Raw genomic sequence first — 17,500 nt, forward strand, 5'->3', positions numbered from 1 at the left:
CCTGGCCTTTCAGTATATCAGTACCCGTTAACACTAGTACCGCCTGGCCTTTCAGTATATCAGTACCCGTTAACACTAGTACCGCCTGGCCTTTCAGCATATCAGTACCCGTTAACACTAGTACCGCCTGGCCTTTCAGTATAACAGTACCCGTTAACACTAGTACCGCCTGGCCTTTCAGTATATCAGTACCCGTTAACACTAGTACCGCCTGGCCTTTCAGTATATCAGTACCCGTTAACACTAGTACCGCCTGGCCTTTCAGTATATCAGTACCCGTTAACACTAGTACCGCCTGGCCTTTCAGCATATCAGTACCCGTTAACACTAGAACCGCCTGGCCTTTCAGTATATCAGTACCTGTTAACACTAGTACCGCCTGGCCTTTCAGTATATCAGTACCCGTTAACACTAGTACCGCCTGGCCTTTCAGTATATCAGTACCCGATAACACTAGTACCGCCTGGCCTTTCAGTATATCAGTACCCGTTAACACTAGTACCGCCTGGCCTTTCAGTATATCAGTACACGCTAGAGAACATTGCCGGTACACATCAGATGCATATCAACCTGCAAGGTGCTCAAACATGCTTCATAAATAAATGCTTAAAAAATAAATTATGAATAAATTATATATAAATGATAAATAAATGCTTGATGAATAAATTAAAAGAAATAAATGATAAATAAATGATAAATAGATGCTTGATGAATAAATTATGAATAATTAATCATTAATAAATGATAAATAAATGATAAATGCTTGATAAATAAATTATAAATAAATGCTTGATGAATAAATGCTTAATAAATGTTTGATAAATAAATGCTTGATAAAAAGATGATAAATAAATGATAAATAAATGCTTGACAAATAAATGATAAATAAATGATAAATAAATGCTTGACAAATAGTGCATCAACTATTGTAAAGGATTAATTGTATGAATAAATATTTATGTAAATATATATATAAATATGTTATATATATGAATAAATATTTATGTAAATATATCAATTTTAAAAATGAACGACAATAGTGATTTAGAGTGAAGGAAATGTTTTATATAATTCTACAAAGTCCAAGAAAAAACGTAAGCCTATTTTAATTTCCCTTAGAACTAAAACATTACAGTGTAATCCATCTGATCAACTGTATTTGTACAGTTGATTGGTATCAGAGTTATTTTAATGAATAAAGATCAGTTACAGCTGAGGTAAAAGGTTATTAACTATCTAGTAAATGATATGCAGCTCAGGGCTCCAGCTATGCATTTGGTTTGTTAACTTGCAAGCTACGTGTCTAGCTTAAAATATCCAATTTCTTGATTACAGTAGAGACAATCAACCCCCTCCAGCTTCTTGATTACAGTAGAGACAATCAACCCCCTCTAGCTTCTTGATTACAGTAGAGACAATCAACCCCCTCCATCTTCTTGATTACAGTAGAGACAATCAACCCCCTCCAGCTTCTTGATTACAGTAGAGACAATCAACCCCCTCCAGCTTCTTGATTACAGCAGAGACAATCAACTTCCTCCAGCTTCTTGATTACAGCAGAGACAATCAACCCCCTCTAGCTTCTTGATTACAGTAGAGATAATCAACCCCCTCCAGCTTCTTGATTACAGCAGAGACAATCAACCCCCTCTAGCTTCTTGATTACAGTAGAGACAATCAACCCCCTCCAGCTTCTTGATTACAGTAGAGACAATCAACCCCCTCTATCTTCTTGATTACAGTAGAGACAATCAACCCCCTCCAGCTTCTTGATTACAGTAGAGATAATCAACCCCCTCTAGCTTCTTGATTACAGTAGAGATAATCAACCCCCTCCAGCTTCTTGATTACAGCAGAGACAATCAACCCCCTCTAGCTTCTTGATTACAGTAGAGACAATCAACCCCCTCCAGCTTCTTGATTACAGTAGAGACAATCAACCCCCTCCAGCTTCTTGATTACAGTAGAGACAATCAACCCCCTCCATCTTCTTGATTACAGTAGAGATAATCAACCCCCTCTAGCTTCTTGATTACAGCAGAGACAATCAACCCCCTCTAGCTTCTTGATTACAGCAGAGACAATCAACCCCCTCTAGCTTCTTGATTACAGTAGAGATAATCAACCCCTTCTAGCTTCTTGATTACAGAAGAGATAATCAACCCCCTCTAGCTTCTTGATTACAGCAGAGACAATCAACCCCCTCTAGCTTCTTGATTACAGCAGAGACAATCAACCCCCTCTAGCTTCTTGATTACAGCAGAGACAATCAACCCCCTCTAGCTTCTTGATTACAGTAGAGATAATCAACCCCTTCTAGCTTCTTGATTACAGCAGAGACAATCAACCCCCTCTAGCTTCTTGATTACAGTAGAGACAATCAACCCCCTTCTAGCTTCTTGATTACAGCAGAGATAATCAACCCCCTCCAGCTTCTTGATTACAGCAGAGACAATCAACCCCCTCCAGCTTCTTGATTACAGTAGAGATAATCAACCCCCTCCTGGTGTGAGTTTTGAGATAGTTGTTTAACTGTATGAACTGGGTTGTCTTGCAGTGCAGTTATGTTGACGCTTGTTAGAATGTGGATACGACCCTGCTAGTAACAACACGTTACTGAATCACATTCAGACCAAAGAAACGTCTGTTACATCCACTGTTACCACCGCTGCAGATGTTGTGGTGTTTGACCCCCACCACAAAGAAACGTCTGTTACATCCACCGTTACCACCGCTGCAGATGTTGTGGTGTTTGACCCCCACCACAAAGAAACGTCTGTTACATCCACTGTTACCACCGCTGCAGATGTTGTGGTGTTTGACCCCCACCACAAAGAAACGTCTGTTACATCCACTGTTACAACGGCTGCAGATGTTGTGGTGTTTGACCCCCACCACAAAGAAACGTCTGTTACATCCACTGTTACCACCGCTGCAGATGTTGTGGTGTTTGACCCCCACCACAAAGAAACGTCTGTTACATCCACCGTTACCACCGCTGCAGATGTTGTGGTGTTTGACCCCAACCACATAGAAACGTCTGTTACATCCACTGTTACAACGGCTGCAGATGTTGTGGTGTTTGACCCCCACCACAAAGAAACGTCTGTTACATCCACTGTTACCACCGCTGCAGATGTTGTGGTGTTTGACCCCCACCACAAAGAAACGTCTGTTACATCCACTGTTACCACCGCTGCAGATGTTGTGGTGTTTGACCCCCACCACAAAGTGCTGACCTCTGATTCCTCACTGACTGAGTTATTTTTTTTACCTGACTAACACGGTGAATAGAACATGTTGCGTTTTGACCATTATTTGAGCATTACTAGAACATTGTGGTTTAAGTTAGTAGTGGTACTCACACTCTGTTGTTGGGGATTATCTTGTGACCGTCTCTGTACCAGGTGACCTGCGGTCTCGGGAAGCAGCTGACGGTTGGAGTGTTCAGGACCGCAGCTCGACCAACACTGACCGTACCACGTTGATCCTCACCAGAAAAGTTGCCCATGACTAGAGAGAGAACAAGGGAGATTAGGGAGAGAAAGAGAGTGAAAGAGGGAGAGAGGGAGATAAAGGGAGGGAGGGAGATAAAGAGAGGGAGATGGAGAGCGAGAGAGATAAAGAGAGGGATGGAGAGCGAGAGAGAGAGGGAGGGAGATAAAGAGTGGGAGATGGAGAGCGAGAGAGATAAAGAGAGGGAGATGGAGAGCGGGAGAGATAAAGAGAGGGAGATGGAGAGCGGGAGAGATAAAGAGAGGGAGATGGAGAGCAGGAGAGATAAAGAGAGGGATGGAGAGCGAGAGAGAGGGAGGGAGATAAAGAGAGGGAGATGGAGAGCGAGGGAGGGAGATAAAGAGAGGGAAATGGAGAGCGAGAGAGATATGGAGAGAGTGGGAGGGGGATAAAGAGAGGGAGATGGAGAGCGAGAGAATGAGAGAGTGAGGGAGGTAAAGAGAGATAAAGAGAAGGAGATGGAGAGCTAGAGAGGGATGGAGGGAGATAAAGAGAGGGAGGGAGATGAAGAGAGATAAAGAGAGGGAGGGAGATAAAGAGAGGGAGAGAATGGCAGGGAGATAAAGATAGGTAGATAGATAACGAGAGAGGGAGGGAGATAAAGAGATGGAGAGAGGGAGGGAGATAAAGAGAGAGATGGAGAGAGGGAGAGAGATAACGAGAGAGGGAGGTGTGTGTGTGTGTACTTACAGGCGACCTGCACCTCAGCTCTCCTCTGTAATATGGCTCCCATCCTGTTCCTGACCACACACTGATACAACCCAGCATCCGACCTCTGGACCTCTGGGATAACATACCTAGAGAGAGAGAGGACTGGTCATTACCTCTGGGATAACATACCTAGAGAGAGAGAGGACTGGTCATTACCTCTGGGATAACATACCTAGAGAGAGAGAGGACTGGTCATTACCTCTGGGTTAACATACCTAGAGATTGAGAGGACTGGTCATTACCTGTGGGATAACATACCTAGAGAGAGAGAGGGCTGGTCATTACCTCTGGGATAACATACCTAGAGAGAGAGAGGACTGGTCATTACCTCTGGGATAACATACCTAGAGAGAGAGAGAGGACTGGTCATTACCTCTGGTATAACATACCTAGAGAGAGAGAGGACTGGTCATTACCTCTGGGATAACATACCTAGAGAGAGGACTGGTCATTACCTCTGGGATAACATACCTAGAGAGAGAGAGGACTGGTCATTACCTCTGGGATAACATACCTAGAGAGAGAGAGGACTGGTCATTACCTCTGGGATAACATACCTAGAGAGAGAGAGGACTGGTCATTACCTCTGGGATAACATACCTAGAGAGAGAGAGGACTGGTCATTTCCTCTGGGATAACATACCTAGAGAGAGAGAGGACTGGTCATTACCTCTGGGTTAACATACCTAGAGAGAGAGAGGACTGGTCATTACCTCTGGGATAACATACCTAGAGAGAGAGAGGACTGGTCATTACCTCTGGGATACCATACCTAGAGAGAGAGAGGACTGGTCATTACCTCTGGGATACCATACCTAGAGAGAGAAAGGACTGGTCATTACCTCTGGGATAACATACCTAGAGAGAGAGAGGACTGGTCATTACCTCTGGGATAACATACCTAGAGAGAGAGAGGACTGGTCATTACCTCTGGGTTAACATACCTAGAGAGAGAGAGGACTGGTCATTACCTCTGGGATAACATACCTAGAGAGAGAGAGGACTGGTCATTACCTCTGGGATACCATACCTAGAGAGAGAGAGGACTGGTCATTACCTCTGGGATACCATACCTAGAGAGAGAGAGGACTGGTCATTACCTCTGGGATAACATACCTAGAGAGATACACCACAGTGTGCATCACAGCAGCAAGATTTGTGACTTAGATTTGTGACAAGAAAAGGGCAACCAGTAAAGAACAAACACCATTGTAAATACAACCTATATTTATATATTTGTTATTATTATTATTTAATTATTTGGACATTGTTACAGCACTGTATATAGACATAATATGACATCTGAAATGGACCTTCTGTAAGTTTCACGTTTACTGTTAATTTTTATTGTTTATTTCACTTTTGTTTTTTATGTATGCCGGTGAAGCCCTTTGAATTGGAGAGAGAGGGAGAGGAAGAGAGACAGAGAGAGAGGAGACAGAGAGAGACATAGAGATAGAGAGAGAGAAATAGAGAGAGAGGTAGAGACAGAGAGAGAGAGGAGACAGAGAGAGACATAGAGAGAGAGAGAGAGAGGAGACAGAGAGACATAGAGAGAAATAGAGAGCGAGATACAGAGAGAAATAGAGAGACAGAGAAATGGGTGAAACAGACTGGAAGGATGATGTGTATGACCTTGGAGGAGACAGACATAGAGAGAAAGAGGAAGAGGAGAGAGGAAGAGGAGAGAGGAAGAGGAGAGAATGTGTGAACTGTACTCCTAAAGAGGGACAGATGGGGAGGCGGAGGTGTGTACGTGTGTGTCTGTGGTGTGTGTGTGTGTGTGTGTGTGTGTGTGTGTGTGTGTGTGTGTCTACTGCCTGATGCCAGGTTGCCCATTAAAACCCCATTACACCCAACCTGGATAAAACACACACCAAAACACACAGAGCCAACACACACACACACACAAACACATACAAACACACACCAACACACACCAAAAACACACCAACACACACACACACACACACACGAACAGACACGAACAAACACACACACAGCCAAACACACACACACACACACACACACACACACACACAGCCAAACACACACAGCCAAGTATTCAAGCCAGCGCGTCCTTGTGATGTTGTCAACAACAGACACAGTGAAGTATCAGCCTCAGAATGGAGCATCACTAGAGGAACAACAGACACAGTGATGTATCAGCCTCAGACTGCAGCATCACTAGAGGAACAACAGACACAGTGATGTATCAGCCTCAGACTGGAGCATCACTAGAGGAACAACAGACACAGTGATGTATCAGCCTCAGACTGGAGCATCACTAGAGGAACAACAGACACAGTGATGTATCAGCCTCAGACTGGAGCATCACTAGAGGAACAACAGACACAGTGATGTATCAGTCTCAGACTGGAGCATCACTAGAGGAACAACAGACACAGTGATGTATCAGTCTCAGACTGGAGCATCACTAGAGGAACAACAGACACAGTGATGTATCAGCCTCAGAATGGAGCATCACTAGAGGAACAACAGACACAGTGATGTATCAGCCTCAGAATGGAGCATCACTAGAGGAACAACAGACACAGTGATGTTGTATCAGCCTCAGACTGCAGCATCACTAGAGGAACAACAGACACAGTGATGTATCAGCCTCAGACTGGAGCATCACTAGAGGAACAACAGACACAGTGATGTATCAGTCTCAGACTGCAGCATCACTAGAGGAACAACAGACACAGTGATGTATCAGAGGAACAACAGACACAGTGATGTATCAGCCTCAGACTGCAGCATCACTAGAGGAACAACAGACACAGTGATGTATCAGTCTCAGACTGGAGCATCACTAGAGGAACAACAGACACAGTGATGTATCAGCCTCAGACTGCAGCATCACTAGAGGAACAACAGACACAGTGAAGTATCAGTCTCAGACTGGAGCATCACTAGAGGAACAGCCTCTCTACTGTCATTACAATCATTACACTGCTGTCTAACTGGGCTGTTGTGGCCATACGTTCACACTAACTATATCCTAACATTGTCTTACTATATCCTAACATTGTCTAACTATATCCTAACATTGTCTAACTCTATCCTAACATTGTCTAACTCTATCCTAACATTGTCTAACTCTATCCTAACATTGTCTAACTCTATCCTAACATTGTCTAACTCTATCCTAACATTGTCTAACTCTATACTAACATTGTCTAACTCTATCCTAACATTGTCTAACTGGGCTGTTGTGGCCATACATTCACAAATTGTCAATTCTATCCTACAACTGTCTAACTAACTATATCATAACATTGTCTAACTCTATCCTAACATTGTCTAACTATATCATAACATTGTCTAACTAACTATATCATAACATTGTCAAACTAAATCTATCATAACATTGTCTAACTAACATAGTCATAATATTATCTAACTAACTCTAACCTATCATTGTCTAACTAACTATATCATAATATTATCTAACTAACTCTAATCTAACATTGTCAAACTAACATAGTCATAATATTATCTAACTAACTCTAATCTAACATTGTCAAACTAACATAGTCATAATATTATCTAACTAACTCTAATCTAACATTGTCTAACTAACATAGTCATAATATTATCTAACTAACTCTAATCTAACATTGTCTAACTAACTATATCATAATATTATCTAACTAACTCTAATCTAACATTGTCAAACTAACATAGTCATAATATTATCTAACTAACTCTAATCTAACATTGTCAAACTAACATAGTCATAATATTATCTAACTAACTCTAACCTAACATTGTCAAACTAAAGCCCTCTTACATCCCCAAACAGATGTTTTCTAAACATTCGGGCCTTAACTTTGAAAAGTCCTGGAATCAGCCGTGACATCATAATAGACCCAGTGTGGTCGTGTTGCTGTCGTCGTTCTAACGTCCGATGCAGAATCCCACTTACCATCTCAATCAATACATGGCTACAAACTGCTGGGTCATTCCCCCGCACAAACAGAGAGAAAGGGTGTGTGTGCATTCTCTTTCCATGTCTCTCTCCCTCTTCCCTCTCTCCATTTTCTCTCTCTCCCCCTTCTCTCTCTCTCTCTCAATTTTCTTTCTCTCCCCTTTCTCTCTCTCTTTCTTCACTCTCTCCCCTTTCTCGCTCTCTCCCTCTTCCCTCTCTCCCGTTTCTCTTTCTCGCTCTCTCTCTCTCTCTCTGTGTCTCTCTCTCTCTCTCTCTCTCTCTTTGTCTCTCTCTCCTCCTCTCTCTCTCTGTGTATGTATGTTCTATACTCTATGGGTGAGTGATGTAACAAGCAGTAATGTATCACAGCACGGTTGGAGCGAGGGAAGCCTAGTCAACCAAACCCAGACATCGTGGTGGTCCTATCGATCCCCCAGCCCTCCTGTAGTGTAAATGAGAGAGGGAAGCTTAGTCAACAAAACCCAGACCTCATGGTGGTCCTATCGATCCCCCAGCCCTCCTGTAGTGTAAATGGATGAGAGGGAAGCTTAGTCAACAAAACCCAGACCTCCTGTAGTGTAAATGAGAGAGGGAAGCTTAGTCAACAAAACCCAGACCTCTTGGTGGTCCTATCGATCCCCCAGCCCTCCTGTAGTGTAAATGAGAGAGGGAAGCTTAGTCAACAACACCCAGACCTCATGGTGGTCCTATCGATCCCCCAGCCCTCCTGTAGTGTAAATGAGAGAGGGAAGCTTAGTCAACAACACCCAGACCTCATGGTGGTCCTATCGATCCCCCAGCCCTCTTGTAGTGTAAATGAGAGAGGGAAGCTTAGTCAACAAAACCCAGACCTCCTGTAGTGTAAATGAGAGAGGGAAGCTTAGTCAACAAAACCCAGACCTCTTGGTGGTCCTATCGATCCCCCAGCCCTCCTGTAGTGTAAATGAGAGAGGGAAGCTTAGTCAACAACACCCAGACCTCATGGTGGTCCTATCGATCCCCCAGCCCTCCTGTAGTGTAAATGAGAGAGGGAAGCTTAGTCAACAACACCCAGACCTCATGGTGGTCCTATCGATCCCCCAGCCCTCTTGTAGTGTAAATGAGAGAGGGAAGCTTAGTCAACAACACCCAGACCTCATGGTGGTCCTATCGATCCCCCAGCCCTCTTGTAGTGTAAATGAGAGAGGGAAGCTTAGTCAACAACACCCAGACCTCCTGTAGTGTAAATGAGAGAGGGAAGCTTAGTCAACAACACCCAGACATTGCTGGAGTTGAAGAGTTAGTCTTTGAGTTTGCAGTGGTGTGTGTCTGTCTGTGTGAGTGCAGGCAACAGGAGTGTGTCTGTAATTGTGTTTGTCTTAGACATTGTTCTAGCAGCAGTTATTGCCCTGCGTCCTTCTGTCCTCCTTCGCCTTTTAACACATCACCTCGTGTCAACACGCCACGAGGAAAGAGATAAAAGCCCAGAGTCTGTGAGAGCTGAGACAGACAGGAGAGTGTTCATATATATATCTATTATTATACATTCCACAACACATTATATATAGAGAAATATCTTCATCTATATATTATTATCTGATAGATCATGCATACCACTCTGGGGAGAGAGGGGGAGACAGGAGGATGACATGGAGACTACAGGATGGGTGCTGGCTGCTGATATACACACTACCACAGACATCTGACAAAAAGTTGCTCTCAGGTTTCTCAAGTTAGTAAAATAAAGTATGAAGAAGACATTTACGGGGAGAAAGAGGCATATTATATATAGGTATATTATATATAGGTTTATTAAATATAGGTATATTATATATAGGTTTATTATATATAGGTTTATTATATATAGGTTTATTATATATAGGTATATTATATATAGGTTTATTATATATAGGTATATTATATATAGGTATATTATATATAGGTATATTAAATATAGGTATATTATATATAGGTATATTATATATAGTTTTATTATATATAGGTATATTAAATATAGGTATATTATATATAGGTATATTATATATAGTTTTATTATATATAGGTATATTAAATATAGGTATATTATATATAGGTTTATTATATATAGGTTTATTATATATAGGTATATTATATATAGGTATATTAAATATAGGTATATTAAATATAGGTATATTATATATAGGTATATTACATATAGGTATATTAAATATAGGTATATTAAATATAGGTATATTATATATAGGTATATTAAATATAGGTATATTATATATAGGTTTATTATATATAGGTATATTATATATAGGTATATTAAATATAGGTATATTATAAATAGGTATATTATATAAAGGTTTATTATATATAGGTTTATTATATATAGGTATATTATATATAGGTATATTAAATATAGGTATATTATATATAGGTGTATTATATATAGGCGTATTATGTATAGGTATATTATATATAGGTATATTATATATAGGTATATTATATATACGTATATTATATATAGGTATATTATATATGGGTATATTAAATATAGGTATATTATATATAGGCATATTATACATAGGTATATTAAATATAGGTATATTGTTTATAGATATATTATACATAGATATGTATATTGTATATAGGCATATTATATATAGGTATATTAATAGAGAGAGCTATATTATGTATAGGTATATTTGTAGAGAGAGGTATATTATATATAGGTATATCAATAGAGAGAGGTATATTATATATTGGTATATCCATAGAGAGAGGTATATTATATATTGGTATATCAATAGAGAGAGGTATATTATATATTGGTATATCCATAGAGAGAGGTATATTATATATAGGTATATCTATAGAGAGAGGTATATTATATATAGGTATATCTATAGAGAGAGGTATATTATGTATAGGTATATCTATAGAGAGAGAGGTATATTATATATAGGTATATCTATAGAGAGAGAGGTATATTATATATAGGTATATCCATAGAGAGAAGTATATTATATATAGGTATATCCATAGAGAGAGGTATATTATATATAGGTATATCTTATATAGGTTTATTATATATAGGTTTATTATATATAGGTATATTATATATAGGTATATTAAATATAGGTATATTAAATATAGGTATATTATATATAGGTATTTATATATAGGTATATTAAATATAGGTATATTAAATATAGGTATATTATATATAGGTATATTAAATATAGGTATATTATATATAGGTTTATTATATATAGGTATATTATATATAGGTATATTAAATATAGGTATATTATATATAGGTATATTATATATAGGTTTATTATATATAGGTATATTATATATAGGTATATTATATATAGGTATATTAAATATAGGTATATTATATATAGGTGTATTATATATAGGCGTATTATGTATAGGTATATTATATATAGGTATATTATATATAGGTATATTATATATACGTATATTATATATAGGTATATTAAATATAGGTATATTATATATAGGCATATTATACATAGGTATATTAAATATAGGTATATTGTTTATAGATATATTATACATAGATATGTATATTGTATATAGGCATATTATATATAGGTATATTAATAGAGAGAGCTATATTATGTATAGGTATATTTGTAGAGAGAGGTATATTATATATAGGTATATCAATAGAGAGAGGTATATTATATATTGGTATATCCATAGAGAGAGGTATATTATATATAGGTATATCCATAGAGAGAGGTATATTATATACAGGTATATCTATAGAGAGAGGTATATTACATACAGGTATATCCATAGAGAGAGGTATATTATATATAGGTATATCTATAGAGAGAGAGGTATATTATATATAGGTATATCCATAGAGAGAAGTATATTATATATAGGTATATCTATAGAGAGAGGTATATTATATATTGGTATATCCATAGAGAGAGGTATATTATATATTGGTATATCCATAGAGAGAGGTATATTATATATAGGTATATCTATAGAGAGAGGTATATTATATATTGGTATATCCATAGAGAGAGGTATATTATATATAGGTATATCTATAGAGAGAGAGGTATATTATATATAGGTATATCCATAGAGAGAAGTATATTATATATAGGTATATCCATAGAGAGAGGTATATTATATATAGGTATATCTATAGAGAGAGGTATATTATATATAGGTATATCTATAGAGAGAGAGGTATATTATATATAGGTATATCTATAGAGAGAGGTATATTATATATAGGTATATCCATAGAGAGAAGTATATTATATATAGGTATATCCATAGAGAGAGGTATATTATATATAGGTATATCTATAGAGAGAGGTATATTATATATAGGTATATCTATAGAGAGAGAGGTATATTATATATAGGTATATCTATAGAGAGAGAGGTATATTATATATAGGTATATCCATAGAGAGAGAGGTATATTATATATAGGTATATCCATAGAGAGAAGTATATTATATATAGGTATATCCATAGAGAGAGGTATATTATATATAGGTATATCTATAGAGAGAGGTATATTATATATAGGTATATCTATAGAGAGAGAGGTATATTATATATAGGTATATCCATAGAGAGAAGTATATTATATATAGGTATATCTATAGAGAGAGAGGTATATTATATATAGGTATATCCATAGAGAGAGGTATATTATATATAGGTATATCTATAGAGAGAGGTATATTATATATAGGTATATCCATAGAGAGAGAGGTATATTATATATAGGTATATCCATAGAGAGAGGTATATTATATATAGGTATATCTATAGAGAGAGAGGTATATTATATATAGGTATATCCATAGAGAGAAGTATATTATATATAGGTATATCCATAGAGAGAGGTATATTATATATAGGTATATCTATAGAGAGAGGTATATTATATATAGGTATATCTATAGAGAGAGGTATATTATATATAGGTATATCTATAGAGAGAGGTATATTATATATACGTATATCTATAGAGAGAGGTATATTATATATAGGTATATCTATAGAGAGAGAGGTATATTATATATAGGTATATCTATAGAGAGAGAGGTATATTATATATAGGTATATCCATAGAGAGAGGTAAATTATATATAGGTATATCTATAGAGAGAGGTATATTATATATAGGTATATCTATAGAGAGAGAGGTATATTATATATAGGTATATCTATAGAGAGAGGTATATTATATATAGGTATATCTATAGAGAGAAGTATATTATATATAGGTATATCTATAGAGAGAGGTATATTATATATAGGTATATCTATAGATAGAGAGAGAGGTATATTATATATAGGTATATCCATAGAGAGAGGTATATTATATATACGTATATCTATAGAGAGAGGTATATTATATATTGGTATATCCATAGAGAGAGGTATATTATATATAGGTATATCTATAGAGAGAGAGGTATATTATATATAGGTATATCCATAGAGAGAAGTATATTATATATAGGTATATCCATAGAGAGAGGTATATTATATATAGGTATATCTATAGAGAGAGGTATATTATATATAGGTATATCTATAGAGAGAGAGGTATATTATATATAGGTATATTATATGTAGGTATATTATATATAGGTATATATATAGAGGTATATTATATATAGGTATATTAGATATAGGTATATTATATATAGGTATATTATATGTAGGTATATTATATATAGGTATATTATAGAGAGGTATATTATATATAGGTATATTATATGTAGGTATATTATATATAGGTATATTATAGAGAGAGGTATATTATATATAGGTATATTCATAGAGAGAGTATATTATATATAGGTATATTCATAGAGAGAGGTATATTATATATAGGTATATCTATAGAGAGAGGTATATTATATACAGGTATATCTATAGAGAGAAGTATATTATATATAGGTATATCCATAGAGAGAAGTATATTATATATAGGTATATCTATAGAGAGAGAGGTATATTATATATAGGTATATCTATAGAGAGAGGTATATTATATATAGGTATATCCATAGAGAGAGGTATATTATATATAGGTATATCTATAGAGAGAGGTATATTATATATAGGTATATCCATAGAGAGAGGTATATTATATATAGGTATATCTATAGAGAGAGGTATATTATATATAGGTATATTATATGTAGGTATATTATATATAGGTATATCATAGAGAGAGGTATATTATATATAGGTATATCTATAGAGAGAGGTATATTATATATAGGTATATCTATAGGAGAGGTATATTATATATAGGTATATCTATAGAGAGAGGTATATTATATATAGTATATCTATAGAGAGAGGTATATTATATATAGGTATATCTATAGAGAGAGAGGTATATTATATATAGGTATATTATAGAGAGAGAGTATATTATATTAGGTATAGATAGAGAGAGGTAAATTCTATATGCTATATTTATAGAGAGACGTATGTATAGTGAAGGTATATCATGTGAAGGTATATATTATCGTGTATAGTGGAGAGAAGGAGGTAGAGAGCTATATGCTATATTTATAGAGAGACGTATGTATAGTGAAGGTATATAGTGAAGGTATATTTACGTGTATAGTGGAGAGAAAGGTGTAGAGAGCTACATGCTATATTTATAGAGAGACGTATGTATAGTGAAGGTATATAGTGAAGGTATATTTACGTGTATAGTGGAGAGAAGGAGGTAGAGAGCTATATGCTATATTTATAGAGAGACGTATGTATAGTGAAGGTGTATAGTGAAGGTATATTTACGTGTATAGTGGAGAGAAGGAGGTAGAGAGCTATATGCTATATTTATAGAGAGACGTATGTATAGTGAAGGTATATTTACGTGTCTAGTGGAGAGAAGTGTGTAGAGAGCTACATGCTATATTTATAGAGAGACGTATGTATAGTGAAGGTATATAGTGAAGGTATATTTACGTGTATAGTGGAGAGAAGGAGGTAGAGAGCTATATGCTATATTTATAGAGAGACGTATGTATAGTGAAGGTATATAGTGAAGGTATATTTACGTGTATAGTGGAGAGAAGTGTGTAGAGAGCTATATGCTATATTTATAGAGAGACGTATGTATAGTGAAGGTATATAGTGAAGGTATATTTACGTGTATAGTGGAGAGAAGTGTGTAGAGAGCTATATGCTATATTTATAGAGAGACGTATGTATAGTGAAGGTGTATAGTGAAGGTATATTTACGTGTATAGTGGAGAGAAGTGTGTAGAGAGCTATATGCTATATTTATAGAGAGACGTATGTATAGTGAAGGTGTATAGTGAAGGTATATTTACGTGTATAGTGGAGAGAAGTGTGTAGAGAGCTATATGCTATATTTATAGAGAGACGTATGTATAGTGAAGGTATATAGTGAAGGTATATTTACGTGTATAGTGAAGGTATATAGTGAAGGTATATTTACGTGTATAGTAGAGAGAAGTGTGTGATATCTGTGTTGTTGAGGACCCATCGGTACTGTAGAGGCCAGGAGCCTTCAGCCAGACAGGTCAGTACCAGCCTGTTACCCTCTAGATGGGTCTGGACCTGGCCCGGAGACACACGGAAATATGGAGCTACATCTGGAGGAGGAGAAGAGGGGGGAGGAGGGGAGGCGGGAGGAGAGAAGAGGGGGAGGAGGGGAGGCGGGAGGAGAGAAGAGGGGGGAGGAGGGGAGGCGGGAGGAGAGAAGAGGGGGGAGGAGGGGAGGCGGGAGGAGGAGAAGAGGGGGGAGGAGGGGAGGCGGGAGGAGGAGAAGAGGGGGGAGGAGGGGAGGCGGGAGGAGAGAAGAGGAGAGAATAAATATTTAATTCAGCTTGAATTTATAATCATTTATAATAATCATTTATAATCATTTAGAAGTCAAAACATGGACATGAAACAATGTACAAGTCATATGTACAGGTCATATGTACAGGTCATATGTACAGGTTATATGTACAAGTCATATGTACAGGTTATATGTACAGGTTATATGTACAAGTCATATGTACAGGTTATATGTACAGGTTATATGTAGAGGTTATATGTACAAGTCATATGTACAGGTTATATGTACAGGTTATATGTACAGGTTATATGTACAGGTCATATGTACAAGTTATATGTACAGGTTATATGTACAGGTTATATGTACAGGTTATATGTACAAGTCATATGTACAGGTTATATGTACAGGTTATATGTACAGGTTATATGTACAGGTTATATGTACAGGTTATATGTACAGGTTATATGTACAGGTTATATGTACAGGTTATATGTACAGGTTATATGTACAGGTTATATGTACAGGTTATATGTACAGGTTATATGTACAGGTTATATGTACAGGTTATATGTACAGGTTATATGTACAGTCAGAAAGTATCCCCACCCCTTTACCTTTTCCCACACTGTGTTACACCCTAAAATAAAAATGTCTTCAATTTATTTTAAATATCTCACCCATCTACACACAATATCCCTTAAGTTACGGCTAGCGGAACGTTTCGACAACATCCGGTGAAATTGCAGAGCGCGAAATTCAAATTAAATTATTAGAAATATTTAACTTTCATAAAATCACAAATGCAATACACCAAAATAAAGCTTAACTTCTTGTTAGGGGTACTCAGGTATTCATTCTGAATGGTAAAGTTAAGGTCTGGGATAAGGTAAACAACATTAAGGGTATTCATTCTGAATGGTAAAGTTAAGGTCTGGGATAAGGTAAACAACATTAAGGGTATTCATTCTGAATGGTAAAGTTAAGGTCTGGGATAAGGTAAACAACATTAAGGGTATTCATTCTGAATGGTAAAGTTAAGGTCTGGGATAAGGTAAACAAAGGTATTAAGGGTATTCATTCTGAATGGTAAAGTTAAGGTCTGGGATAAGGTAAACAACATTAAGGGTATTCATTCTGAATGGTAAAGTTAAGGTCTGGGATAAGGTAAACAACATTAAGGGTATTCAGGTATTCATTCTGAATGGTAAAGTTAAGGTCTGGGATAAGGTAAACAACATTAAGGGTATTCATTCTGAATGGTAAAGTTAAGGTCTGGGATAAGGTAAACAACATTAAGGGTATTCAGGTATTCATTCTGAATGGTAAAGTTAAGGTCTGGGATAAGGTAAACAACATTAAGGGTATTCATTCTGAATGGTAAAGTTAAGGTCTGGGATAAGGTAAACAACATTAAGGGTATTCATTCTGAATGGTAAAGTTAAGGTCTGGGATAAGGTAAACAACATTAAGGGTATTCAGTTCTGAATGGTAAAGTTAAGGTGTGGGATAAGGTAAACAAC

General features: G+C 36.5%; 1 protein-coding gene across 1 annotated transcript in view; it reads right to left on the reverse strand.

Moving 5' to 3' along the window:
• LOC129842964 (protein sidekick-1-like) overlaps window positions 1-17,500 on the reverse strand; it is a 373,259-nt gene that overhangs the window by 324,039 nt on the left and 31,720 nt on the right. Inside the window, exons 2-4 of the mRNA XM_055911684.1 lie at window positions 15,636-15,792; window positions 4,207-4,313; window positions 3,366-3,513 (exon numbers count right to left, since the gene is read on the reverse strand). Of these exons, the coding sequence (XP_055767659.1) occupies window positions 3,366-3,513; window positions 4,207-4,313; window positions 15,636-15,792 (412 nt within the window). The remainder of the gene's footprint in view (window positions 1-3,365; window positions 3,514-4,206; window positions 4,314-15,635; window positions 15,793-17,500) is intronic.

Source organism: Salvelinus fontinalis, unplaced genomic scaffold, assembly GCF_029448725.1.
Source record: "Salvelinus fontinalis isolate EN_2023a unplaced genomic scaffold, ASM2944872v1 scaffold_0081, whole genome shotgun sequence".
Lineage (NCBI taxonomy): Eukaryota > Metazoa > Chordata > Actinopteri > Salmoniformes > Salmonidae > Salvelinus > Salvelinus fontinalis.